The following is a 26,725-nucleotide window of genomic DNA, read 5'->3' as shown; positions in this document are numbered from 1 at the left end:
CATAGTTCTTCACACAGCACATAGTTAAACTGTGGAGTTCACTACCACAAGATGTAGTGATGGCCACCAGTTTGGATGGCTTTGAAAGGTGGTTATACAAATTCCTGGAGAAGGCTGTCAGTGGCTAATAGTCCTGATGGATCTATGCTACCTCCAGTCTCAGAGGCAGTAAGCTGGGGAACAAGGGCGAGAGGGTGCTGTTGCACTCATGTCCTGCTTGTGGGTTTCCTGCAGGCACCTTGGTCTGATCCAACAAGGCTCTTCTTACGTTTATTTTATTTATTTCATTTCTATACTGCCCAATAGCCAAAGTTCTGTGGGTGGTTCACAAAAACTAAAACCACAAGGTACTACATAAAACAATATAAAATATGAAAGCTTGAAACTACAATATAAAAGTACAACCAGAATAAAACCTAGCAGCAATGTTCTTATGTTCAGTGGTGTAGTGGTAAATTCTGAAGTGCAGGCATGCATCATGACAATCCCCATAGCCAGACCCCCAAGGAGAGTTCAAACTTGCAGGCAGCTGTGTCGATCCATATCAACAAACCAGCTCTAGGAATGTTCCTCTCCACCAGGAGCAGATCTTCTGTAAAGCTAATGAGTCTCAAGATCAGGCCATCCCCAAATACATAGCATTACAACAGAACAGAATATATGGTTGCTGGGAAAATTCATTTCCCCTGCAGCTACTGTGAGGATTGTAGCAAAGGCCCAGAGGCAACAGGGAAGTCTGAGGGTGGTGGCAGATGGCATCAGAGCTGGCGCTGTGTCCCCGTGAGCCCTGGGTCATTGCTAGCACTTGCAGCAGAGTGCCAGTGAAGAAGTAAGAACATGAGAAGAGCTCTGCTGGATCAGACCAAGGGTCCATCTAGCAGAGCATTCTGTTCCCACAGCGGCCAACCAGCTGCCGACCAGGAACCCACAAGCAGGGCATGAGCGCAACAGCACCCTCCCACCCATGTTCCCCAGCAACTGGTGTACACAAGCTCACTGCCTCTGGAACTGGAGGTAGTGCATAGCTATCAAGACGAGTAGCCATTGCTAGCCTTCTCCTCCAGGAATTTGTCCAACCCCCTTTTAAAGCCATCCAAATTGGTGGCCGTCGCTATACCCTGTGGTAGCGAGTTCCATAGTTTAACTGTGCTGCGTGAAGCACAGCACAGTCCCTTTTCTGAAGAAGTACTGCCTTTGAAGAAGGCACTGGCATTTCCTGCTCCTTCCCACCTCCACCCTTGCCTTGGCCAGAGCGAGAGGCAGGCAAACAAGCGGGTTGCAATGGAGAAGAGGAGCAACACCAGGGAGCTCTGTTCGTGGGCCCCTGCCAGGCTGTGGGACCTTGGCAAATGCCCCACCATGCCTACCCTTGATGTTCACCCTGGCCCCAGCCACCAATCGTTTGATGATTTATTAGCTTTGGGCAGTTTTTTCCCTGTTCTAAAAGGTGGGAATACTTCTCCTAAGGCTTAGTTACTGAAAGTAAGAGCTTTAAGCTAAAATGGGGGGGGGGGTATTTTTTTTCCCATCCCTTTTGCTTTTGCCCCCATCTTCCACTGGAATGCATCTCCAAAATGGAATTTGACCCTTAGGCTGAAAAAGGTTCTGCACCCCTAGTCTAGACCTAAAACAGCTACTCACTAGCAACAACAGACCATATCACAAGGATACAAACACAGGGACTAGGCCCTGCAACACATAGGACAAACAGGACAGTCCTCTACAGGAAAACAATAAATGCACACAAATCTGACATCAGAAATGGTAATATTCAAAAAAATAGTTGGAGAACACTTAAGCCTCCCAGGGCACTCTGTCACCAACCTTAAAATGACTATTGTGGAGCAAAGAAACTTCAAAGGGAGATTAGAGCAAAAGATGGCTGGGTTAAAATTCATCAATAGGTTCAATTCCATTCCCAGAAGCTTAAATCAGGAAAAAGGATTCTTATCACACTAGATATTGTAATTGTCTTACCTAGTGCCAAGGCGTTTGTGTTATCTGCAGCAACTCCACTGTTAATGACCACTGATAATAACGCAATTGTCATTTTTTGCACTGAATTTCCTTCTGACCTCACTGTTTACTATTCTTTCTCCCCATATCACCACCCTAATGTACTGTATATAAACTACTGTCCCTAATACTCCATGCATCTGATGAAGTGGGCCAGAGTCCATGAAAGTTTATGCCAGAATAAATATGTTAGTCTTTAAGGTACCACAAAACTCTTTGTTGTTTTTCCTGCAATAAACTTAGTGGTGGAAGTCTAGACTAGGTTTAGATAGATGGGTTTTCCCATGTTATTTTCATATCCTAATTGTTCTTATGGTTCACTGCCAAAGCTGTTTTTAAAAATCTGTTTTTATTTTCTAGAAATATTGTAACATAAGGTCAGTGTATGCCATATGCATCTGGTGTCTGTTGGGCCTCTGAAAACTACAGAGTTCTGGAAGCAAAAAGACCTGTGTGTGGGCCAAAACAGACATTACTTTAAACCCGTATCTATCAGCTATGCCTCTTAACTGTAGAGTAGGTTCAGGGCCTCCTGTCCGGATCTTTTAAAAGTCCCCTACGCTAGGGTCCCAATCCAGATGCGTCTCTATGTGGAGTTTCTGGAGAGAGAGGCCTGTAAGGACAATGAGAGAAACAAAGGCCTAGTTTGTGTGTTGGGGAGTTGACAAAAGTATTCATTGTTTTCCTAAACTGGATCACTGTGTTCTCTGGAAAATATTCTGCCTGGCTGCAGTGCTGGAGTAGGCCACAAAGCTAGGCCAAGATAATTACAATTATTGTTTAATTACTGCTTCTTACATCCTTTAGTAAAAACTAAACTTGTTGGTGGTTTAACTTAGCTCCGATGCCTTCATTTTCACCTATACTCTACCCAGTATACCAGCCTGGTGCCCTCCAGGTATTTTGGACTTCAACTCCCATCAGCCCCAGGCAGCATGGCCAATGGTCAGGAATGCTGGGAGCTGTAGTCCAAAACATCTGCAGGGCACCATGTTGGAGAAAGCTGCAGTACACTGAGCTGGCTGGGACATTAGCAAAGTCAGGGAGGATAAATGCCTGTTTCGATGAAGGCCGTTATCCTCCAGTAAAAATCATAGCATAATAGAATAGTAGGGTTGGAAGGGGCCCATAAGACCATCAAGTCGAGAAAAAGAGGTGAGGACCACAGGAGGGAAAGGCAAGTAAGGGGGCTACGTTATCTGGTTTGCTCGCCTTGCCTCCCCTCCCTCTCCCAACTCAGGCTACAGCCTGTTCCGTCACATGGGAAGTGTTCTGGTCAACACTCCGATAAAAGGAGATTGTTGAGCTGGAAAAAGTGCAGAAAAGGACAACTAAAATGGTCCAGGGGCCAGAGTAACTCCCATATGAGGAACGATTACAATGTCTGTAGCTATTTAGCTTAGAAAAAAGGCGTGTGAGGGGAGACATGATAGAGGTGTACCAATATATGTATGGTGTGGAGAAAGTGGATAGGGAGACATTTTTTCTCTTTCTCTACTAATACTAGAGCCCAGTGGGGTCACCCCATGAAGCCGTACAGTGGGAGATTCAGGACAGATGAAAGGAAGGACATCTATACACAGCACAAAGTTAAACTATGGAATTCGCTTTCACAAGATGTAGGGATGGCCGCAAACCTGGAGTGCTTTAAGATGATATTAGATAAATTCATGGAAGATAAGGCCATCAATGGCTATATATTACCTCCAGTATCGGAAGCTCTGTATACCGGTTGCTGAGGAACATGGACGAGAGGCTGCTGTTGAGCTCATGTCCTGCGTGCAGGCTTCCCATTAGGGCATCTGGTTGCCCTAATAGAACAGAACCCTGGACTAGATAGGCGCTTGATCAGCATGGCTCTGATTATGATCAGGGTTTATCCATCCCAAAACCCTTAGCTATAATCTGAGGATTTCTACGGCTTTTCTGGTCGGTGTCTAAAACACTGACAGCTGTGACTGTCCGTGCAATGTAGCCCAATGCTCCCATGTCATTCAGCTGTCACCCTTTTAGACATCAAGGTGTCCACCTACCAGAAAAGCCATAGAAATCCTCAGATTATAGCAGAGGGTTTTGAGATGGATGAACTCTGATAATACATCAGGGAAACTACAGAGGTGACTGGAGGAATGTGAATCAACGCAGAAGAGCAGTGAGCAGAGAGCAATGGTGCTGCTACAGCGGGAACAGGGGGCTGAACTCTGGGTCCCCGTTGCCCAGGAGGACCCCAGTGATCACCCAGAGAGTGGCAGGTGATGAGGGAAGCAGCAAACAGACCCGGTCTCAACCCCTAGATGAACATGGGTGTGCCAGAGCCCACTGGGGCTGACGCTGGTTGTTGCAATATATTTATTCTTATTCTTAAAAAAAAAAAAAAAGTATAGTCAGGGAGCAGCCAGCCAGACATGTACATGTTTACAGATGCTCATTTTATTATTTTTACTTTTAAAAGATATCCTTCTCTACAACAAAATGGTGTTTATTCCCAAGTAAGGGCGCAATCCTATGCATGTTTAGACACACACACACACACAAGAATCTTACAATTCCCAGCATCTCCCAGACAGCATGGCTGGCTGGGGGACGTTGGGAATTGTAGAATTTATTTCTGTCTAAAGATGCATAGGGTTGCGTAATAAATGTGTTAGCATCAGGGCTGCAGAAGCAAACTCCAATTTATTCCTGTGGTCACAGCGGTGCTATGATTTAAGTGAGTTTTAAAACTGCACATGCTCAGAGGATTTCTTTTTAAAAAAAATCAGGGCTCACAAACCATTTTGTTGGTACATCTTTTGCCCTAATATGTCAAGAATGTGTGGTGTAAAGAATGCAGGTATAAAGGAGAGCTTCGGCTATTTGGCGGTATAGAAACGCAACAGTCAAACAAACATTAGCTGTTCGCTTCATAACCGCTCCGTTGATTTTGATGGGTCTTCTCGAAACATGACTAAATCTGGATGCACCCTTCATCCAGATTGTTGTTTCACTGCTGTTTCATTTTATCCTTTTATTTTCAACTTGGCAAGCTGCCCTGGAAACTTTTCCTCTAGGGACGCACAAAAACCCCATGAAACCAACGAACAGCTTGCTCCCGCTCCTGATGGTAAAACAGAAGCAGAGAAGTTTTGCTCCCGCTCCTGATGGTAAAATTAACAAGGGGTAGGGGGGGGGGGGTGTTTTGCTTTTGCCTGCCATGTTTTGCAAGGGTTAAACAGACAGAGCTTTGCTTCCTAGAGAGGGCAGGATAGAGAGAAAGAAATGAAAAGAATTAGCAGATGCCTTTTTTTCCGGAGGAGGGAGGAGAGAGGAGGGGGCTTGGCTCTGAATTTCTTTACAGCTGCAAAAAGATAGGAGGAGGAAGAAGCTCAGCTAAGAAGGTGAATGGAGGGGGGCAGCAGGCAGAGGGTAAAGGGGGGAGGAAGATTCGTCCCCCCAAAACAAGATCCTTTCCTTGCAGATCAGGCGAAAGAGGAAGCTCTTTTTTCTCCTATGTTCCAAGGGATGTGGGGGTTATCCATGCAGTTTCGGGGGGGGGGGGCGCTTTGCAATCCAAGTGGGGGATTGTGGGGCGAGAACTGACCCATATGGACCTCCCTCCAGCAGCATCTCCCAAACTGGCGCCTTCCAGATGTTTTGGACTTCAACTCCCATCAGCCCCGGGCAGCAGGGCCAATGGTCAGGAATGCTCGGAGTTGTGGTCCAAAACATCTGGGGCGCACCGGGTTGGCGAAGGCTGCCCTACAACGTGACAGATGCTGTGTGCGTGCGTGATTGTGGACTGCGCGTAGTCTGCCACAAATTTGCCCGTCTTTTAACGTGCTGCCGTTCTGCACTTTTCCGCGAAAAGTAAATGGGGAGGGCGATCCTGTGCATGTCTACTCAAGAGGAGTAAGTGTGCCTAGGATTGCGGCCGGACTCGCAAAGGGAATGGCTGGGCGAAACTCTGGGTAGGAGCCACGGTTAGTCCTACGTAGAGTAGACCCATTGAAATGAATGGGACTTCAGTTAGCGCTGGCTCACTTAAGCCTCATTCATTTCAGTGGCTCTACGCTCCACGGTACTAACATGGAGCAGTACCCTCTGGATTTTCTTATCTGCTGTCTCCCGAAATTTTGTTTTTTTAAATCTTCTCTCGTAAAATCTCGGAGCAGAAGAAGGCATGAAAGTAAGGAAACGCAGACTGCCCCGTATTTGGCAGGGTGAGCGAGTGGGTGGTGTTACGCAGAAGGGGATTCTTGCAGGGCCATTCGGGCCCATGCATTTTCCCCTTCCTCCCCTCCAGAATCCACTTAGAATCCAAAAACCCGGCAAAGAGTTCCCTGGCAACTTAAAAACAAGCTTTTTGTGCCCACATGATCTGATGACTGCAGATGCCCTGCTGCCGTCGCTTCTTGTAAGGGGGGCAGCTCCAAAATGATACATTGGGGGCAGGGGGGAGATGGCCAGGAAGTTCCTCGATTTCCACAAGGGTAGCCGTGTGAGTCAGCTTTGTTTGGTCAGTTGCAGCAAAAGCAACCAAGAGTAAACTTTAACCTTAAAGGCCTAACGAGTAACACACTGAAGGTGCAAACCTATGCATGTTTAGACAGAAAAAAACCTCCTAGGAGCATTCCCCAGCCAGCAGTGCTGGCCGGGAAATGCTGAGAGTTGTAGGACTTTTTTAAACTTTTATTTGAGCCTTTATTGTGACAGGAAAAAAGTCCTTTATTGTGACAGAAAAAAAACTCCTATAACTCCAAGCATTCCCCATCCAGCAATACTGGCTGGCAAATGCTGGGAGTTGTGGGACTTTTTAAAACTTTTGTTTGCACCTTTATTGTGACGGGGGGGGGGGGAGTCCTTTATTGTGACAGAAAAAACTCCTATAACTCCAAGCATTCCCCATCCAGCAATACTGGCTGGCAAATGCTGGGAGTTGTAGGACTTTTTAAAACGGGGGGGGGGGGTGTTATTGTGACAGAATCTCTGGTGGACTGGAGTCCACTATGTCAGATTTTTTGTCTTCAACAAAATCTCTGGAGGGCAAGAGAGAGATGGGTGCAATTGCATTAGCCAGAGCTGAGATCATCTTGATTTTCTTTTGGGGGCGGGGGGAGGAGGAGATCCTTAAAGATTGACTTGGCATATGGCTGTACTTACCCACTTTAAGTTTAGGAGTTTTCTTTTATTTTCAAAAAAAGCTAACTGAAATAACAATTGGTGTACATTTTAGGAATTGTGACGCCTCCTTTGCAGACAAGTGAGCTGCAAATACAGCCTCCCCCAACACAGTGTTCTCCATACGTTTTGGACTGCAATTCCCAGCATTCCTGATCGTTGGCCATGCTGACTAGGGCTGGTGGGAGCTGAAGTCCAAAACATCTGGAGGGCACCAAGTTGGGGAAAGCTGTGCTAATCAATGGCATGAAGTGAAATTCCACAACTGGCCTTACCTGAGTGGTAGAGCACGTATTTGCCTGCAAAAGATCCCAGGTTCAATCCCTGGGCATATCCAGGTAGGGCTGAAAAAGACCCCTGTCAATGTTGACAACACTAAGAGCCCTGCTGGATCAGACCAAGGGTCCATCTAGTCCAGCATTCTGTTTACACAGTGGCCAACCAGCTGCCCACGGGAAACCCACAAGCAGGACAAGAGTGCAACAGCACCCTCCCACCCATGTTCCTCAGCAACTAGTATACATAGGCTCACTGCCTCTGATACTGGAGGCAGCACATAGCCATCAGGACTAGTAGCCATTAATAGCCTTTTCCTCCAGGAAAGTACTGAACTACACAGACCATTGGGTGTGCTTCTACTTTCAGCACTATGAAAAGGGTTGTAACAAAACATAGGACATTTATTACATTACATTTATATCCTGCTTTTTTCCTCCTGCAAGGAAACCTAGGCGGCTTACATGATCCTCCTCCTCTCCATTTTATCTTCACAGCAACCCTGTGAGGTAGACTAGGCTGAGAGTCAAGGAGGGTGCAATCCTATACAAAGTGGGAAGAGTGCCAAGGCAATTTTCGCCTCCACGCTCTGCATTTTTGCTAAACAGGCTATTTTGCCCATTTACTGGGGTTCTGCGGAGTGGGACGGAAGGAGGCTGGGGAGGCCGGAGGATAGTTTGTAAGCCGGCCTCCCGGGTCCCCTCCCCTCCCCACCCCTCCCCACCCACAGAACCACCCCCTTTCCCTCGGAGAGGCGGCCAGTGCGGTTGAAAAAGATGAAAACCACCTCCTAATCTGAATTTACATCTACTTAGCCAAATGGCTATTATTATTATTATTATTATTATTATTATTATTATTATTATTATTATTATTATTATTCCTACCGATGGTTGACCATTTACTTGTGTCAATTCTCTGTTTTCCAGGCAGGAGCTTAGTACCACTGTTTAGCTCACTGTGGTTTATTCTAGAGTTTGGTGCACTGCAAGTTTGCCTCAGGATGAAAATGGAAGCGCAAAACCCTGCAGCCCGGAGGCAAGGAGAGGCCTTGGAAGGGACAGGGAAAGCCCCACACGGCCTCCATAAGGCTGCAAGTCACAAAGCCAGGGCGGAGTTGGAGGGAGGAAGGGAACCTGCCGAAGCAATGCATTCTGGGAATACTGGGGGACCCCACAAAAGGGCAGGTTCACGTCAGGTGAAGGAGGAATTGGAAGAGGGTTTGGCGCAATGCTGGGAAGCCCAGTGGCAGGAGTTCCTGAAGACAGTGGAGTCCCCTCACTCGGGCTGGGGGACACCACAGTTGCCGGAGGAGCCCACCCCATGGAACGATGCCAAGGCCTTCCTAGCCTCCTTTGAGCAAGTGGCCGAGGCCTGCCGGTGGCCCAGGGAAGAATGGGCATCCCGGCTCCGGCCAGCCCTCAGTGGAGAAGCCAAGCAGGCCTTTGAGAGAATGGAGGGCCCAGACAGAGAGGATTATGGGAAGCTGAAGGTGGCCATCTTGAGAGGGGACGCGCTGAGGAGGGAGAAGCAGCGTCAACATTTCAGGCATTTCTGCTACCAGGAGGCCGAGGGGCCAACTGGAGCTTACAAACAGCTTGAGGAGCTTTGCCAGGGGTGGCTGAAGGTCGAGAGGCACTCCAAGGAGCAGATCCTGGAGCTGCTGATCCTGGAGCAGTTCCTGGCCGTCCTGCCACCAGAGATCCAGAACTGGGTCAGGGAACACAGCCCGGAGACCTGCTCCCAGGCAGTGGCCCTGGCCGAAGATTTTGTGCTGAGGCAGCGAGAGGCCAAGGACCATCATGAAAAGCAGGTGAGGTCATGTCGCTGGGGTTATGAAGCCCCTGGATTTCCAGACCACGTATAAATCCTAGCAGCCTGCCTTTATGTCTGGTTGTCGGCTGGGTGGTGAGATGCCTTTGTTCCAGCAAGGGAGCTGTTCAGCAGAGCAAGGGTAGGTCCAAGATGAATTTAGGGATGTCAGAGGAATCTGTCCGGTGGGGAGGAGCTTGCCGAGCTTTCATCAGCTCAGCCCCCCGGAGTTTGGTTCGTTTCCCACAAGCTGACCCAACTTGATCTGCATAGGGTCAGGCCAGTCTGCAGATGTTCCTTTTTAAAAAATTGCATAAATAGAAATTTGCACAATTTCACCTGCAATTTGTGTAATTTGTGCAAATTTCGGCTGCGGTTTGCGCTATTTACGGAAATTACAATGTGATTTGCACAAATTTCTATTTACGCAAACTAAAAAACCCACAGAGAAAAGGTTCCTGGATTTTGGGAAAAACCCATAGCTCAGCTCGCAAAACCTCGCTGAGTCAGGGGCGCCATGGAAATCCAGTGAGCCCCAAAAGGGCTGGATTTCCTGGTGACGGACATCCCTAGATGAGGTGTAGCTGAAGAGCTCTCCACCCAAGCCGTCAGGGTTAAGGCAGAAGATTTAGTCAGGAGGAGGCATTGCACCAGCAACAGCCAGGTGGCAAGCGGTGGTTTTATAGCTGTCCCTACTGTCTCACCTCTTCCTACAGCATCAGCAGGGCTCAATCCAAAGTACTCTAGGTTCTTGCTTCCTCCTCCTCCTCAGTAAGACTCGGATGGAAGGCCAGATGAGCACCACGCTTTCTAATCCTGGCTTTAGCACCAGCTTTGTGCTGTATTACAAGTATCTGGCTGCCAAAGGAAGTTTATTTTTATTGTATTTTATTACAATTATAAATATATAATTATAAATCATTATTATTATAAATCATTATTATGATGTACCTGACATCCTATATCAGCCTTCCCCAACACTGGGCCCTCTACAACTCCCTTAAGCCCCAGCCTTTGTGGCCGGTGGCCAGGGATGATGGAAGGTGTAGTACACAACACCTAGAGGGCGCCATCTTGGGGGAAGAGAGTCCTATATACTAATAGAGAGCTCATTCCCCAAGTGTGGATCCTTACATGGCCAAAATGGCGCCACCCATGAACAAGAAGGAGGTCGGCTCGAGGACATCCCAAGATTTGCAGGAAGGCAAAAAAATCATTGGGAAGAAACAACAATCCAAAAGTGAGCAGAGGGACAGACCCCAAAACAGCTCAGTGAGGGCTGTGCATGCTCAATGGGCACAGAATGCTGGCTGACTGATGAAGGGGAGGAACGGTATATTGGAAAAGGGCATGGCTGGCTTTTTTTGGCGCAAGCCCCACTTTTGTTTATAGATTTCTTAAAGAAGCTTCGACCTGGTTTCTCCCCTGCATGTGGCAATGGAGCTCCTAAATACAGAGCAAATGACATCGTGAGACCCTTCTATCTCAAATTCTCTCTCCCGGCCCTGTCGTTCTACCTTGAAAGAGTTCTTCTTTGCCTATTACAGGTGGCCTTTGAAGAGGAGGCTGCGGGTTCCTCTGAAATGGGCCAGGCTCTGTCTGAGATCGAGCAGAGGCAGCTGTTAAAAACCAAGCAGGAAGAGAACGATGGGGAGTCTGTTCTGCTGGGTAAGGAGAGATGCGTTTTTGCGTCTCACTTTGGATATCTGGAAGCCCTTCCTGTGCTGAACTCAGCATGGTTTCTGCAGAGTTCTGTCTTTTGAATCTCTGCAGTCTTTGATATTCTAAGGATATTTTTATCTGTCTGTCTGTCTATAGAATTTTTATCCTGCCCTTTAGCCAGAAGAAAGCACCCAAGGCAGCTTACAAAGATAAGAAATAAGGCAGCCCCTGCTCGCAGGTTTATAATCTGTAAGGCATGACACAAAAGGAAAGGGGATGGGGAGGGAAGAGGAAAAAGGGGCTGGAGCAGTGGTGCAGTGGCACTGGGTTTCACGGGGTTGAAGTGCCAGGACATTTTGATTAGCAGGGACGGTAACGTCATCTGCCACCCCCCGCAGGCTTCCCTGTTCTTCTGAGCTGAGCTGCAAGCCCCACAGTAGCTGTGGGGGAAGTGGATTTTCCCAGCAGCAATATATCGTTGTAAGTTATCCCTGTTTGTAATGCAAAGTATTTGGGGGTGGCTTGGTCTTGATTAGACCCACTAGCTTTACAAAAGACCTGCTCCTGGTGGAGATGAAGGGTGTTTCTACATTAAGCAAAAAACCCACAAAAGCCCACATCCTTTCTGGAGCTTCCTGCCTTCAAAGGCCGCCTTTACATGGCAGCCATGTGGTTTGAACTGAGGGAGTGCCTTCGTCCCTCCCTGGCATGTGTGCAAAGGGAGGGGGGAAGTCTTGTTTTCGCAGCTTAACTTCTGCTGTACTCTTTTCTCGCATTCCCCAGGAAACCTCTGACTTACTTCTGAGTAGAGATAATACCGCACTGTAAGTCTGCAACCCTGGGCACACTTACTTGGGAGTAAGCCCCATTGAACTTAATGAGGTGCTCTGTATCAATAGAGGACATTGCTTCTGTGCTTGGTGGAGTGGGGGATCAGATGTGTCTCCCTTCGTTGCAGGGAAGCATTTTACCCTCTTCTCCCTCCAGTTGAGAAATGCAGAGGCAGGAGATGCAATCAGCAGGCAATTCTTACCCTCGCACCTGTCAAATCTCATCCTGATCACGCCCCCCACAACTGAAAACAAACGCCCACAGCAGGCAGACACAGCAGTTTCTCCCACTGTTGGAGAATTTCACGGGGAGGTCATGGCGCTCCTGTTCCATGGGATGGAAAAAATACCACATTTTTTGCATTTGGGGAAAGCACAACATAGGCTGGAGGAAATGGCAGGAGACACCCTGGAGGGTAACGGCGCCATCTAAGGAGCCCGCAAACTTCCGAGAGAGAGCCATCTCAATAGCAGGATAAAAGCTCCATGTGATGAACCCCAAAAACTGCTGGACTGGTTTGTTGACTTTGAGATCGATGTTTCTCCCTGGTGCTGGGGGAAAAAAAACCCTCCCGAATAATCTTGAGCTGGTGGTCTCATGCTGTTTGGGGACATGTGGGGTCCCTCTCTTTCCCTTCCTCATGCAATCTCAGGTCTTTCCAGCCAAAAGTCCAATCTGCTAAACACTACACTGCTCTTAGTCAGCTCACTATTCTGTGACTGTCAGCTGATCCTAATAAATTGGGTACCAGGGCGTTATGCTGTGTATACACAGAGAGAGAAAGAGAAAGAGATCAACGTGGCTGCTTGCATTTCAGGACTCTCCCTGGGAGCGTGGCTATGGGGACGGTCATGAGGTCATTTTGCACACAGACCAAGGAAATGTCAAACTGCTAAACAGTGATGCAATTTGGTCATTTCTAGAGATGTAAATGCCCGGGGGAAAAAACAGAAAAATTCAGAAAAAGAACAGTTTCTTTCCAAGGACAATTTTTGTTTTTTTTCCAAAAAATTGGAAAAATTGAACAGCTTTGGATGATGAAATATTTTCTTTTGGAATTTAAGACAAAGTATTTATATATTGTTACCCACCCTTTACTCCCTTCCAAATGATTTCTAAAAACTATGTAATAAGAACACTTTTATAGAAAGACTAGAGATGTAAATTGTCTGGAAATAATGAAGCCATGGGGAAATACTTTTTTTATCCTGTCTGTAAGATTCCCAGCATAGTTAGTTCTTTCATTCCTTATTAAAATTATTGGTCTAAACTATATTTTACTGATAGACGATTATGCTCAGTTTCCCAACATGTGAGCAGAGTCACCATTGTGCATTCTTGGCAGCTTGGCTTTTGTTCTACAGAGTCCTGTGTTTCTGATGCTGTAGCAGTCATTTAATGTAGTCATTTAAGGCGCAATCCTATGCGGATAGGCGGCCACCTCCGAACTCGGAGGCGACCACCTATCCAATGCAGGGCAGGAGAAGCATGGAGGGGATCTTTCCCTCCGTGTTTCTCCTGCCCTGCATTTGCGGCTAGACAGCCGATTTCGGCTGTCTAGCCGCAGGACAGCGGAGCTGGGGAGGAGGCTGCTGGACGACATGTAGGATGTGTCGTCCCAGCATTTCCACCTGGAACGCCCCGTTTCAGCCACTCCGCGCTCCTTTTCCAAGCGGGAAGCGCAGGGCCGTTCCATGCTGCCTGCAAGGCAGTGCAGAAGCGGGGGAAGGCTGGTTCTCCAGAAACCGACCTCGGAACCGACCAGAAAATCACATATCCTACGGCCGTCTAGGCGCTGACCAGCAGCCATAGGATTGCTCCCTTAATGTAATTCTAATCTATTCAGATTATAATTACACATTTACTAACTGAGCTTATTTTTAAAGGTTTTACAATATAATGATACTTTTATGAACAAACTAAGTCATACATAAAATAACTTTAGAAACAGAAAGGCTGCTTTATCTTCCTAAAGCAGCCCTCCCCAACCGGCTGCCCCCCGGATGTTTTGGAGTACAGTGCCCAGCATCCCTGATCATTGCCCATGATGCCTGAGGTTGATGGGAGCTGAAGTCCACAATATCTGGAGGGGACCAGGTTGGGGAAGGCTGTCTTAAAGCAACAAAGTGGTGCTAAAGAGTGCTAAAAAAAAATAAGTATTGCTTATTTTTCAGTTTTTCCAACATTTTCAATTTTTCCAGGGGAAAACGAGTGGGGGAGTATTTTTCCCCCATGGCCTCAACATTTCCGGAAATTTTACATCGCTAATCATTTCAGACTCTGGACTTAATGGCCTTACCAGAGGTTGGGGAAACTTTTCAGATGGTGCTATGTACTATTTTACTTACTTCAAAATGTGGTGAGTCAGCCTTGCTCTCTTTGGGGACCTCCTGCTCATTTTGTAATTTTGGCCCCACCCCTTTTCCTTTGGTGCAGCCCACCCCTGGAAGGCAGCCCCACAAGTTTGTCCATGCTTCCTTTCGCTTTCACAAATAAATGCCACATTTTCCCTGCTCTAAAAAAAACTCGCCAGAAGTGCTGGTTAGACACAGAGGTGAAACTGGGGGGTCACATTGTTGTCTCAAGAACTCGTAAACAACCATGAGTAGGAAATGACAAGTGTGTGATAAATGTCTTGTGTAGAAAAGCCCTAAGACTCCATGCATCTGATGAATTGGGCTATTGGCCACAAAAGTTTGGGCCAGAATAAGGCTGCAATCCTATGCATGTTTAGACAGAAAAAAGTCCTACCTCTCCCAGAATTCCCCACCCAGCTGGCTGGGGAATTCTGGGAGATGTAGGACTTTTTTCTGTCTAAACATGCATAGAATTGCAACCTAAATTTGTTAGTCTAAGGTGCCATAAGACGCCTTGTTGTTGTACTATACAACTTGTTCTGTCAACATAGGAACATGCCTTATCCCAAGCCAGACCATCGGTCTATATAGCCCAGTATTGCTGGGCCATCATGGCTGGCTAGGGAATGCTGGGAGCTGTAGGACTTTTTTCCGTCTAAACGTGTATAGGATTCTGCCCCAGGGTTTCAGGCAGAGAAACCCTGCTACTTGATCCTTTTTTCCATTGAGAATACTGATGCTTGAACCTGGGACCGTCTCTGTGCTAAGCATGTGCTCCAGCACTGAGAGATGTCCAGTGTAAAGCCAGGGCAGACAAAGGAAAGAAATCAACACACATCATTTAGCAGGGACCCTCCCTAAGGTCTGTGATACATTCATGGCTTTACTCATTTGTTTTCCTGGATGATTGTAATGGCATGTTTTGGCACTACAGACAGGCCTTTTTTGGTGGTGGCCCCATATCTCTGGAGTTCCTTCCCTAAGGAGGAATATATGGCCCCGACTCCACTGGGTTTTAAATGGACTTTGAAGAGGATGTGTGTCTGTCCGTCTGTGCCATAGCACCAAAACCTAGACACCTGAAACTTGGCTTGCATAATAGGGGGACCCTATGTGTTCTTCTTGGTGTTCTTTTGTTTTTTAAAATGCATTAATTAATTTAAATGTGTCCATGTGATTGAAGCCTGCAGTAACACCTTCAGCCACCAGGGACCAGCTTCCCTAACTAGCACACAGCTTTGCTGTCCATATAATCTGAATCATAGAATCATAGAATAGTAGGGTTGGAAGGGGCCTACAAGACAATTGAGTCCAACCCCCTGCTCAGTGCAGGAATCCAAGTCAAAGCATCCCTGACAGATGGCTGTCCAGCTTCATCTTGGATGGCTGCAGTGTGGGAGAGGTAATTTGTTCCATTGTCGTATTGCTCTAACCGTCAGGACGTTTTTCCTGATGTTTAGCCGGAATCTGGCTTCCTGTAACTTGAGCCCATTATTCCATGTCCTGCATTCTGGGATGATCAAGAAGAGATCCTGGCCTTCCTGTCTGTGACAACCTTTCAAGTACTTGAACAGTACTATCCTATCTCCCTTCAGTCTTCTCTTCTCAAGGCTAAACACACCCAGTTCTTTCAGTTCCTCCTCACAGGGCTTTGTTTCCAGTCCCTTGATCATCTTCATTGCCCTCCTCTGAACCCTCTCCAGTTTGTCTGCATCCTTCTTGAAGTGTGATACCCAGAACTGGACACAGTGCTCCAGATGAGGCCTCACCAGTGCTGAGTAGAGGGGAACTAGTACTTCCCGGGATTTGGAAGCTATGCTTCTATTAATGCAGCCCAAAAGAGCATTTGCCTTTTTTGCAGCCACATCACACTGTTGGCTCATATTCAGCTTGTGATCAACAACAATCCCAAGATCCTTCTCGCTTGTAGTGTTGTTGAGCTGCGTATCCCCCATCTGGTAACTGTGCATTTGGTTTCTTTTTCCTAGGTGCAGAACTTGGCATTGATCCTTCTTAAATATCATTCTGTTGTTTTCTGCTCAGCACTCCAGCCTATCAAGATCACTTTGAATTCTGTTTCTGTCTTCCAGGGTATTAGCTGCCCCGCCCAACTTTGTGTCATCTGCAAATTTGATCAGCATTCCCTGCACCTCCTCATCCAAGTCATGAATAAACATGTTGAAGAGCACTGGGCCCAGGACTGAGCCCTGCGGTATCCCACTTGTTACCTCTCCCTAGTTTGAGAAGATCCCATTGATCTTCTTTGAGTCCGATTCTGTAGCCAACTGTGGATCCACCTGATAGTTGTTTCATCTAGCCCACTTTGAGCTAGTTTGCTCATCAGGATATCATGGGCACTTTGTCGAGAGCTTTGCTGAAGTCGAGGTATATTATGTCCACAGCATTCCCACAGTCCACAAGGGAGGCTACCTGATCCAAAAATGAGATCAGATTTGTCGGGCAGGATTTGTTCTTGACAAATCCATGTTGGCTTCGAGTGCTCACTGCATTGTTTTCAAGGTGCTTCCAGATGGATTGCTTTATCATCTGCTCCAGAATTTTCCCAGGGATTGATGTCAGACTGACTGGTCTGTAGTTCCCAGGTTCCTCCTTTTTACCCTTTTTGAAGATAGGGACAACACTGGCCCTCCTCCAGGCATCTGGCACTTCACCTGTCCTCCATGATTTCTCAAATATAATAGGCAGTGGCTCTGAGAGTTCTTCTGCCAGTTCCTTTATTACTCTAGAATGCAATTCATCTGGCCCTGGAGATTTGAACTCATTCAAAGTAATTAGGTGTTCCTTGACCATATGCTTATCGATCTCAAGCTGCAATCCTGCCCATTCAGCCTGTACTTTGCCTTTGCCAGTGGGGGTCATAGACCCTCTTTTGGGAGAAGACTGAGCCAAAGTAGGAACTGAGCACCTCTGCCTTTTCTTTGTCATCCATTATCATTTTGCCATCCTTATTTAGTAGTTGAACCACCATTTCTTTCCTCTGTCGTTTACTATGCACATAGCTGAAGAAAGCTTTTTCGTTGTTTTTAGCATCCCTCGCTAACCTCAGCTCGTTCTCAGCCTTCCTGACGCCATCCCTGCAATTCTGTGCTACCTGCCTGTACTCTTCCTTTGTAGCTCAGGCTTCCTTCCACTTCCTATATGTGTCCTTTTTTGTTTTCAGGTCATGCCTAAGCTTTTTGTGAAGCCACATTGGCTCCTTCTGTTGTCTTCCACCTTTTTTTCTTGTTGGAATTGTTTGTAATTTTGCCTTTAGAATTTCCTTTTTTAAAAACTCCCACCCATCTTAGACTCCTTTTCTCGTTAGAGTCGCTTGCCATGGGACCCTACTCATCATTGTTCTGAGTTTATTAAAATCAGCGTTCCAGGGTACACGTTTGACTACACTCACCTTTTGCTTCCCTTAGAACCAAGAACTCAAGTACAACATAGTCGCTTTCCCCCAGAGTTCCTGTAACTGCTACTTGATCCACTAAGTCATCTCTATTGGTTAGGATCAAGTCAAGGATAGCCGATCCTCTAGTTCCTTCCTCTACTTTCTGTAGGAGGAAATTATCTGCCACACAAATCAGGAATTTCTTGGAGAGGCCATGTTTTGCAGAATTTGTCTCCCAACAAATATTGGGGAAATTGAAGTCCCCCATTACTACTACATCATGATTCCTTGAAACATTGGCTATTTGCTTTTCAAAAGTTTCATCCTCGTCTTCTCCTTGATTGGGTGGCTGGTAGTAGACTCCGACCACCATGTTCCTTTTATTCTTTGCTCCATTTATTTTAACCCAGATGCTCTCGATGGGGCTACCAAGCTCATCCTCCTGTATTTCTGTGCAGAGATATGTATTTTTCACATATAGTGCAACCCCACCTCTCTTTCTGTTCCTCCTGTTCTTTTTGAACAAGTTATATCCTTCAATTGCTGTATTCCAGTCATGGGAATCATACCACCAAGTCTCAGTTACCCCTATCAAGTCATAATTTCCCTCCTGTATTAAGAGTTCAAGTTTGTTCTGTTTGTTTCCCATACTCTGGGCATTAGTATATAGACACCGAAGACCATGTGCTTCATAGTCTGGCTTTCTTCCTACATGTTTGTGAAGACTATGATTGGGCGCTATTAGAGCTGTTCTCTCCGTTGCGGTGCATGAGCCTTACCCCCCAACTTTACGTTTCCCTTCCCCATAGGATTCAGTTTAAAGCCATCCTGATGAAGTTTGTCATGCTGTGGCCAAACACATTCTTCCCAGCCTTTGTGAGGTGCAACCCGTCCCTTGCCAACAGCCCATCTTCCAGGAAGTATAGCCCGTGGTCCCAGAATCCAAATCTCTCTCGTCGGCACCACCTTCGTAGCCAGTCATTCTCCCGGAGTATTTTTCTTTCCCTTTCTGTCCGTTTTCTAACTACTGGAAGGGTGGATGAGAAAACTATCTGGGCCGCAAAGTTCTTGAGTTTCCTGCCCAAAGCTTCAAAGTCTGATGTGATTTTTTCGTAGCTCCGCTTGGCGGTATTATTTGTTCCCACATGGATGAGAAGAAGGGGATACCTGTCAGTGGGCTTTACGAGTGCAGGCAACCCTTCAGTCACGTCTCTAATCCGTCCTCCCAGGAGACAGCATGCCTGGCAAGTCCACGGGTCTTCGCATACTTGAGTTTCAATCCCAGGCAACAAGGAGTCTCCCACTACTACTACTCTTCTGTTCTGCTTGTTGTAGGCCTGGGTTTCATCCCCTCTGCTTGGCTGACCTTCAGCCTCTTGCTCGCTCTCTTGCAGGTTCCCCTGTAATTCTTCCTCTGCAGGCTGTCCTCCAGTCTCATCCGCAAGTACCTGGAATCGGTTCCACAGCTCCACTGCTTCCACTGGTGCAGAGTGGCGTCTAGTTCTTCTGCTCCTAACTGTCACCCTTTTCCAAGGAGTATCCTCTACTGCATTTTTCCTCACCTCTGCATTTTCCTCTTTTGCCTCAGCTTGCTGTTGCTCTTCAAGCTTCTGTTCTTCTCTTTGCTGCTGTAGTTCCACCGTTCTGTCCAAGAACTCCTCATCTCTCTTACTCCCTTGAGGGTCGACACTCGCTGCTCCAGTCCTCTTACTTTTTCTTCCAGCAGTGTGATCAACTTGCACTTTTTGCACGTGTAGGCCATGTTGATCTCAGGCAAGAAAACAAACACTGCACACACCTTGCTTGTCACCACCACTGGAGAGTCTTGTCCTTCCATAGTCTCTATTTGCTTTATGTTTCTAGCTTTCTGATTGTACTGGGATAGCCTGTGCTTTGTCCTCTATTCTCTGGGGGTTAACAACAGAGTCCCCTGGTATGGAAGCGTGTGTTACAAGAAAAAGAAATTTTTAAAAAAATGTTAAGGGCCTCCCCCTTGGCCTCCCCTGCTGAACTCCTGTTTGCTCTCCCTGTTTGCTCGCCCTAATCGCTCGCTCTCCAGGAGCTTGCTTGCTTGTATAGCCCCAAGACCGGCTGGAGCAGCTTCCTCTGCTGTGCTCTGCTCTGCTCAACTAGGAGGTGGGAAACAGACTGAAACTTCCTGCCCACACAGCTGCTGGGAGTACTCAGGCCACACCCCTTCAACTCAATTGGAGCTCTCAGAAGCACATGGTGAGAGCACAGCAACTCAGGATGGAAAGGACAGTCCCCTGGGCTTACTCCAGCCCACTCACCACTTTGCCTTTGTCTCCTCTTCCACTGCAACTCCCCTTCCGAACTCCTGTTTGCTCGCCCTGTTTGCTCGCCCTGATCGCTTGCTCTCTGGGAGCTTGCTTGTATAGCCCCAAGACCAGCTGGAGCAGCTTCCTCTGCTCGGCTAGGAGGCGGGAGACAGGGGGACAGAAGCCAGGGGAGACGGGGACAAAATTATATGCCTCCCCTCTTCCCTGCTGTGGGGACCCCACCCCACAGAGAAATGGAGTAGACAGACCCCTCCCCCAGGGCTATCGGGGTGCACCATAGCAAGGGCCATCTCTAGGGGAGCCAGTCTCTAGGGGCCCCCTCAGGGGAATGGAGTGGACAGAACCCACCTTCAGAGGTTTGTAGGGATGCGCCGTGGCAGGGACCATGCCCAGTGGTTGTGGCTTCACTCAGACAGGCCAGGCACAGTGTGTCCAACTCTGACAGCTGCGTGAGGTTGCTTGAAGGCCTTGCTGTATCAAACGAAAGGCTATTCCAATCCGTGTAAAGCCAGGCCCATTTGCTCGCAAAGAAAGCCATGTTTTCATTGATCTGAGGCATTGTTTCTCCAGTGGCTTTCATTTGGGTTTCCCTCTTTATTCCAGCAGGTGATGTGTGGGAGAGCGAGGATGAGGGGGAACTGCCTGGGATGTCATCAGAAACAGGCACACATGAGGCGCTGAAAGAGAACTTCTGGAATCAAGATGGATCAGAAAGGCAAGAGGGAATTCACCTGGAAAAGGGGAGCGATAAAGTAATTCCTTGTCAGGATGAGGACTTCCACGAAATCATAATTCAAGAAGAAGAACAAACAGACAAGAGAAGGAACACGTGCCTTGGCGCACGTTGGAGAATCCACCCAGGGGAGAAACCCAACAAAAGCTTCATGTTTGGGAAGAGCTTTAATCCACACAGAAACATGACTGAATATCCGATGCTCCACTCAGGGGTGAAGCCATATAAATGCCTGGAATGTGGAAAGAGTTTCAGTCAGAGCACACACCTTACTTCACATCAAAGAATCCACACAGGGGAGAGACCATACAGCTGCACGAATTGTAGCAAGAGCTTCAATCAGAGCACCAGCCTTATTCAGCATCAAAGAATTCACACAGGGGAGAAACCATATAAATGCCCAGAGTGTGGAAAGAGCTTCCGTCATAGCACGAGCCTTACGTCACATCAAAGAATTCACACAGGGGAGAAACCGTATAAATGTTCTGATTGCGGGAAGGGCTTCTGTAACCAATCCGGCCTTATTAACCATAAGACAATTCACACTGGGGAGAGGCCATATAAATGCCTGGAGTGTGGAAAAAGTTTCAGTCAGAGCACGCATCTTACTTCACATCAGAGAATCCACACAGGGGAGAGACCGTATAAATGTTCAGACTGCAACAAGACCTTTTGCGATCAATCAGGGCTTGTTAAACATCAAAGGATTCATACAGGGCAGAAACCATATAAATGCCTGGCCTGCGGAAAGAGCTTCAGTCAGAGCACAAACCTTATTAGACATCAGAGAATCCACACAGGGGGCGAAGCACCCATATTGACATCAACATACTCATAAAGCAGCAGACGAGGCCCTGCTCAAAATGCCTTCAGTTTCCAAGGCTTGGAAGTTAGTTTCATCAAGCAGGGTCTCTTCAGTGGCTGCTCCTTTGTGCTCCTCCCTGTGTCAGGTTTGTGACTCATTTGTGGTTTTAATTGGATAGTTTCAATTGCATGTTTTAATTAATTAGTTTTAATGGTGCAAATACTTTAATTGGGTTAATTGTTTCATGTAAATTGCCTGGCGGATTCTTCTGGATCGGAAGGTGGAGCTGAAATGATGTCATAAAATAGTTGGGAGTATGGAAAGTGCCCTAATCAGAGCTCTTGTCTAAATTCGCATTAAATAATCTATTGGGGGGGGAACATACATAAATCAAGTTTCCCCCCCCCCCGTCCCGTCCCCCCCACACACAGTAATCATAGCTGCCATCTTATTTATTGTCTGGGTATTGTCACTACAGAGAAGCCATATAAATGAGGGGTGTTGAACCTCTTTCGGCCCAAGGGCCAAATCCCATTTTGGAGAAGCTCTCAGGGGACGCATTTCAGCAGTGGGCAGGACTGAAGGCAAAAGGGGTAGAGCCCCAAATGCCAGCATATTCTAGTTTAAAGCTCTTACTGCCCAGTAACGAGGCCTTAGGAGAGGCAGTTCAACCTTATAGAAGGGGGAGGGGGTTGCACAAAAGTCCGGAAACCACCAAACAATTTGTGTGGCGGGGAAGGTGGCGGGGCCTTTTGAGGACCCCTAGAAGGTCAGATGTGGCCCCCGGGCCTGACATTCTGCACCCCTGATATAAATGCTCAGATTGAAGCTTTCGTGATAAATAGGTGGGATTATGCATCAGGGTAACCATGCAGGGGACTGTGGTGAAAAATTGAATCAACATTGAAGAAAGACGGAGGAGAGAGAGGGAGATAAATGTTTGCAAGGCTTCTGTCATTTCTGCATCATGCAGTCAAATTGTAAACTGGGACACTAGGTGCAGCTGCTTTTGAGAGCAACATTTTATTTGGTAATAGTTTAACAGCCCAGTCCTGTGCAAGAATTCCAGGTGTCTAAGCAGATGGATTTCAAAGGGCCTTTGAGGCTGCAATCCTATTGCAGCCTCAAAGGCCCTTTGAACCTTCCCCAACCTGGTGCCCACCAGATGTTTGGGACTACAACTCCCGCCATGGCTGACCATTGTCCATGCTGGCTGGGGCTGATGGGAGTTGTAGCTCAAAGCATCTGGAGGTCGCCAGATTGGGAAAGGCTGCCCTAGGAAGTCACCCCCATGCGATACTGCTGAGTAAACATGCCAAGATTGCACTGTGCTTAGGATCATGCTGAGACTGTGTGATCATGTAATGAGTATCGTGTGTTTGTTTTCACTAGCAGGCTCTATATGTCTTCCCCCCCCCTGCTATATTTTATTACATTTCCAGTTATAAACTAGAAGAGTGACATAGCTTAGGAATTAAATTACAGCTGTACACCAAGGAGTACAGTTCTGAAAAGGAAACCAGATTTTTTGAAATTCAGACGGCTGTCTCTGCCTTTCCCAACTGGCTGCAGTATTCATACCATCCAGCCAACTGCGGATCTCTCAAGCAGATCTAGATTGCCGTCCTGATTTAGTCGCTAATCCAACCTCTTTGAAGCCAAAGTTCTTCATACCCAATTGATAGGAAAACATCCCGTAACAATATGTCGACATAGTAGGGACAGAACTGTTCCCTCTATTTCCAGTGTTCAGGTTGTGAGTGCCATAGCTTTTGTAGCCAAAAATGGTACCACCCACACAATTGAAGAAGTACAAAAGCGGGGGGGGGGGGGGGGTCGGTCCAAAAAAGTTCAGTGTAGACTGAGCTTGCTGAGTGGGTACAGAATGCTGACTGATTGTTGGAGGGAAGGAACAGAAAACCAGGGGAGGGGAATATATGACTGGAATCCTGAACAGAAGCAGGATTCATTTTGTTGCAGGTCCCACTTATTATACTCGTATTATGATGTGCTTATAGGAGCCTCCAACACTGTTTGACTGAGCTGGTTCATCAACATTCCAACTGCTGAGCGAGAGTCGTCAGGAGGTCTGCTGTCTGTCTAGCTTCTGTGAGGGAAGGGAAAATTGTCAGTAAGGAAAGGGCACAGGAGAACTAGGCTCTATTAACAGGGAGGATGGAGGCAGCCAAGAAGACGTAAAGCAGAGCTGCATTGAAAGGGAATTCTGCCAGTTGTACCGGGGTGCTACTAGGTTGTGGGCTCTCCCACACTGGAGGCATTCAAGACGAGGCTGGACAGCCACCTGTCAGGGATGCTCTGACTTGGATTCCTGCATTGAGCAGGGGGTTGGACTCGATGGCCTTGTAGGCCCCTTCCAACCCTACTATTCTAGGATTCTAGGACCAAAGTCTAGGGCCCCGCAGACCAGTCGGTGGGCGGCAAAAGCAAACTCCATTTTATTCTTGTTGTCATGATAGTGCTACGATTTAAGTGAGGTTAAAATGCAAACATGCACATGCTTGGAGTTTGCTTTTTTAAAATCAGGGTTGGCAAACAGCATGGTTGTTCTAACATATCAGGAATGTAAAAGCAGTTGTAAAGCGTGGAAAGGCATTGGCAGGGCGATAAATGTTAGCTGTTCGCTTCCCAACTTCACCCATGGCCAGCGAAAGGGACCATTAGACCAGGCAGTCCAGGCAGGGTCTGACGTGACTTAGCTGCACTAGTGATTGTGGCTTCTACAGTCACCACAGCATTGTGACCTAACCATCTTAGGGCGCAAACCTGTGCATGTTTAACCAGAAAAAAGTCCTGCAACTCCCAGCATGCCTCAGCCAGCAACTTGCATATGCTCATTCATATGCACTGATGCAATTTTGAAAATAACTTCTATAATTTAAATAGGAAGGTGAAACATCACACTGTGGTGGGAAAGATTGACTAAGGGCACAATCCTATGTTTGTTTAGATAGAAAAAAAAGTCCTACAACTCCCAGGATTCCTCAGCCAGCCCATGCTGGCTGGGGCATGCTGGGAGTTTAGGCCTTGTTCTGGCTAAACATGCATAGGATTGCAGCCTTAAGGACCCCAAAAACTTCGTTATAGAGTCATCCCATACGTGACACTAAACCTTCACGTTGATCCACCTCTCCCTCCAGCAGGTATGCTTTACGTTACACCCCAACAGATAAGAAGGGAGCGGTATGGAAAATGAGAACACAAGTCAGTATACAACCCTAAAAACACCATAAAACACACGCAAAATGTCTGATAAAAGCTTGCAGCGGCCTTCCCCCACCTGGTGCCCTCCAGATGTTTTGGACTATAGCTCCTATGAGCCCCAGGCAGCATGGACAATAGTCCGAAGTAGTCCGAAACATCTGGAGGTCAGCAGGTTGGCTTTCAGGTAACATCATAATTTAAAACTCTGGGTGAGTCAAACGCTTCTTCTGCCTGGGGCCTAAAAGATGGTGCTGGGTGAGCCTTCTTGGGAAGAGTCTTCCCTGGTGGACATCCCCCTTGTCTATGAAGGAGGAGGCATTCTGAGAAGGGTGTCAGTAGAAGATCTTAAGGTACAGGCAGGTTGGTTTGAGATGGAGTCCATTCTCCCTTCAGGTCCCAGGGTCTCCAGCCAGAGCTGGATCTAATGGGCTTAAGTTACAGGAGGGTAGTACGCCTTGACTGAGCATCAGCAGAAACATCTGGACAGAAAGAGAATGGAACCAGTTATTTAGAGAGCTGTTCGGTTCTTCCATGCTGGAGGTCTTCAGGTAGAAATGGGACAGCATTGAGCAGGGGTGCAGAACCTCAGACCTGGGGGCCAAATCTGGCCCGCCGAGATGCTAATCTGGCCCTCTGGGATTCCCCAGAAGGCCATGCCCCCTTCACTTGGCCCCACCCCCTTTCCCTCCATCACCCTTCATTTGCTGGTTTTCCGGCATTTGTGCAGTTCCCCCCACCCCCTTCTAAAAGGCTGGGATGCCTCACCCAAGGCTGAATTACTAGCAGTAAAACTTTCAGCTAAAATATTATGGTATTTGGGGCTCTGCCCCTTTTGTCTTTGGCCACGTCCGCTGGTGCGGCCCCCCGAGAGGTTCTCTGGAATGGAATTTGGCCCTCGGGCAGAAATTGGTTCTGCACCCCTGGACTAGATGGCCTACAAGCCCCCCTCCAAATCATTGGTTCAAAGCCGTTTAAAACTTTGAAGGTACGTTGCAGTATTTTAAGAATGTAAGAGCTGCGCTGGATCAAAACAAAAGCCTATCTAGTCTGGCATCCTGTTTCCCATATTGGCCAACCACTGGTAGGCAAGCCTGTAGCTGGCAGGGGGTGCTGGAGGGGACTGTCCCCATACATTTTCTCCCCCCACCCTATTTTTTTTTTTACAAACAATTAAAAAAGTTTACGATTTTGTCTTTAAAAGGCCTGCAAACCCGATGAACTCCCGCCCCGCACTTTTTGGGTCCCCCCCTCCAAGAACTTTTAGGCTAGCTATGTGCCTGCTGGTAGGGTGGCCTTGTGTCCTACATTACAGAGGACAGCCTTCTGTGTGAAGCATTGTCAGGGGGGAAGTCCTCTATTTGAAGTACTGCCCACTCCAAGCCCGAAGATAAAGAACCCTAAGAAAAGAGAGCAGAGAGGCTTTGAAGTTGTGCCTGGAGAGTGAACTGAGCAGGTTATATGGTCACAGTCTTCCTTACTATAGTGAGATGCATTTTTTTATTTAAATTATAGTAATCATTTCTAAATTTGCACCTCTCTAGAAAAAGGAGCACACGCACATTTTATGCAAATGTGTGACCTTTTTTTGTGGTGTGTTTCCTCTTTGGGGGGCAATTCCTATGTGGCTATCCTACCAACCAGATGCCGCAATGGGAAACCCACAAGAAAGACACCAGTTGTGACCTATAAAGCCCTATACGGCTTGGGACCAGGCTACCTGAAAGACCGCCTTCTCCCATACGAGCCTGCCCGGTCCTTGAGATCTTCTGGAGAGGCCCTTCTTTCAAGACCAGCACCTTCAGAGGCACGTTTGGTGGCGACACAAGAGAGGGCCGTTTTTGGTGGCCACTCCCAGGATGTGGAACTCCCTCCCAAGGGAAGCGAGTTTCGCTCCCTCTCTGCTGTCTTTCTGACGGCAGGCAAAGACCTCTTCATTCAAGAAAGCCTTTGGCCTGCAAGCGGGTATGTGGTCTGGGTGCTGTTTTTATTCTGTAATTGTGATGTTTTTATTGTATTTAATGTGTTTTATTCTTTTAATCTGTTTTAAATTGTTTTGTAAGCCACCTTGAGTGCCATTTTTAGGTAGAAAGGTGGGGTATAAATCAAATAAATACAAAAATATGAGAATAGCCCACTCCTGTTGTTGTCCTCCAACAAATG

At 47.3% G+C, this 26,725-nt stretch overlaps 2 protein-coding genes across 4 annotated transcripts in view; both read left to right on the top strand.

Moving 5' to 3' along the window:
- The first annotated feature begins 5,265 nt into the window (after positions 1–5,265).
- Positions 5,266–21,679, top strand: LOC146356132 (uncharacterized). The gene is made up of 4 exons (XM_084831595.1): positions 5,266–5,393; positions 8,379–9,262; positions 10,809–10,929; positions 20,409–21,679. The coding sequence occupies exons 2-4, from the start codon at positions 8,453–8,455 to the stop codon at positions 21,374–21,376; spliced, it is 1,899 nt and encodes a 632-aa protein (XP_084687721.1). The 5' UTR covers positions 5,266–5,393; positions 8,379–8,452; the 3' UTR covers positions 21,377–21,679.
- The window catches only part of LOC146356131 (uncharacterized), a 26,015-nt gene continuing 20,667 nt past the window's right edge, over positions 21,378–26,725 (top strand). Inside the window, exon 1 of one of the 3 annotated variants that reach the window (XM_084831465.1) lies at positions 21,378–21,488. In XM_084831465.1, the coding sequence (XP_084687591.1) occupies positions 21,402–21,488 (87 nt within the window). In that variant the 5' untranslated portion in view covers positions 21,378–21,401. Of the gene's footprint in view, positions 21,489–26,491; positions 26,528–26,725 lie in introns of those variants that run through there. The other 2 variants (XM_084831466.1, XM_084831469.1) reach the window with 2 other exon arrangements.

The sequence above is a fragment of the Heloderma suspectum genome, chromosome 2, assembly GCF_057233095.1.
Source record: "Heloderma suspectum isolate Gila_16-S chromosome 2, 16-S_ref, whole genome shotgun sequence".
In the NCBI taxonomy this organism is placed as follows: domain Eukaryota; kingdom Metazoa; phylum Chordata; class Lepidosauria; order Squamata; family Helodermatidae; genus Heloderma; species Heloderma suspectum.
This window is presented reverse-complemented; position numbering and strand designations above follow the sequence as displayed.

Excerpts from the sequence above, each read along its gene's own strand:
- LOC146356132 (XM_084831595.1), top strand. The coding sequence starts at position 8,453 with ATGAAAATGGAAGCGCAAAACCCTGCAGCCCGGAGGCAAGGAGAGGCC. Across the intron at positions 9,263-10,808 it reads AGGACCATCATGAAAAGCAG|GTGGCCTTTGAAGAGGAGGC; the intron begins GTGAGGTCATGT and ends TGCCTATTACAG. Across the intron at positions 10,930-20,408 it reads TGGGGAGTCTGTTCTGCTGG|CAGGTGATGTGTGGGAGAGC; the intron begins GTAAGGAGAGAT and ends TCTTTATTCCAG.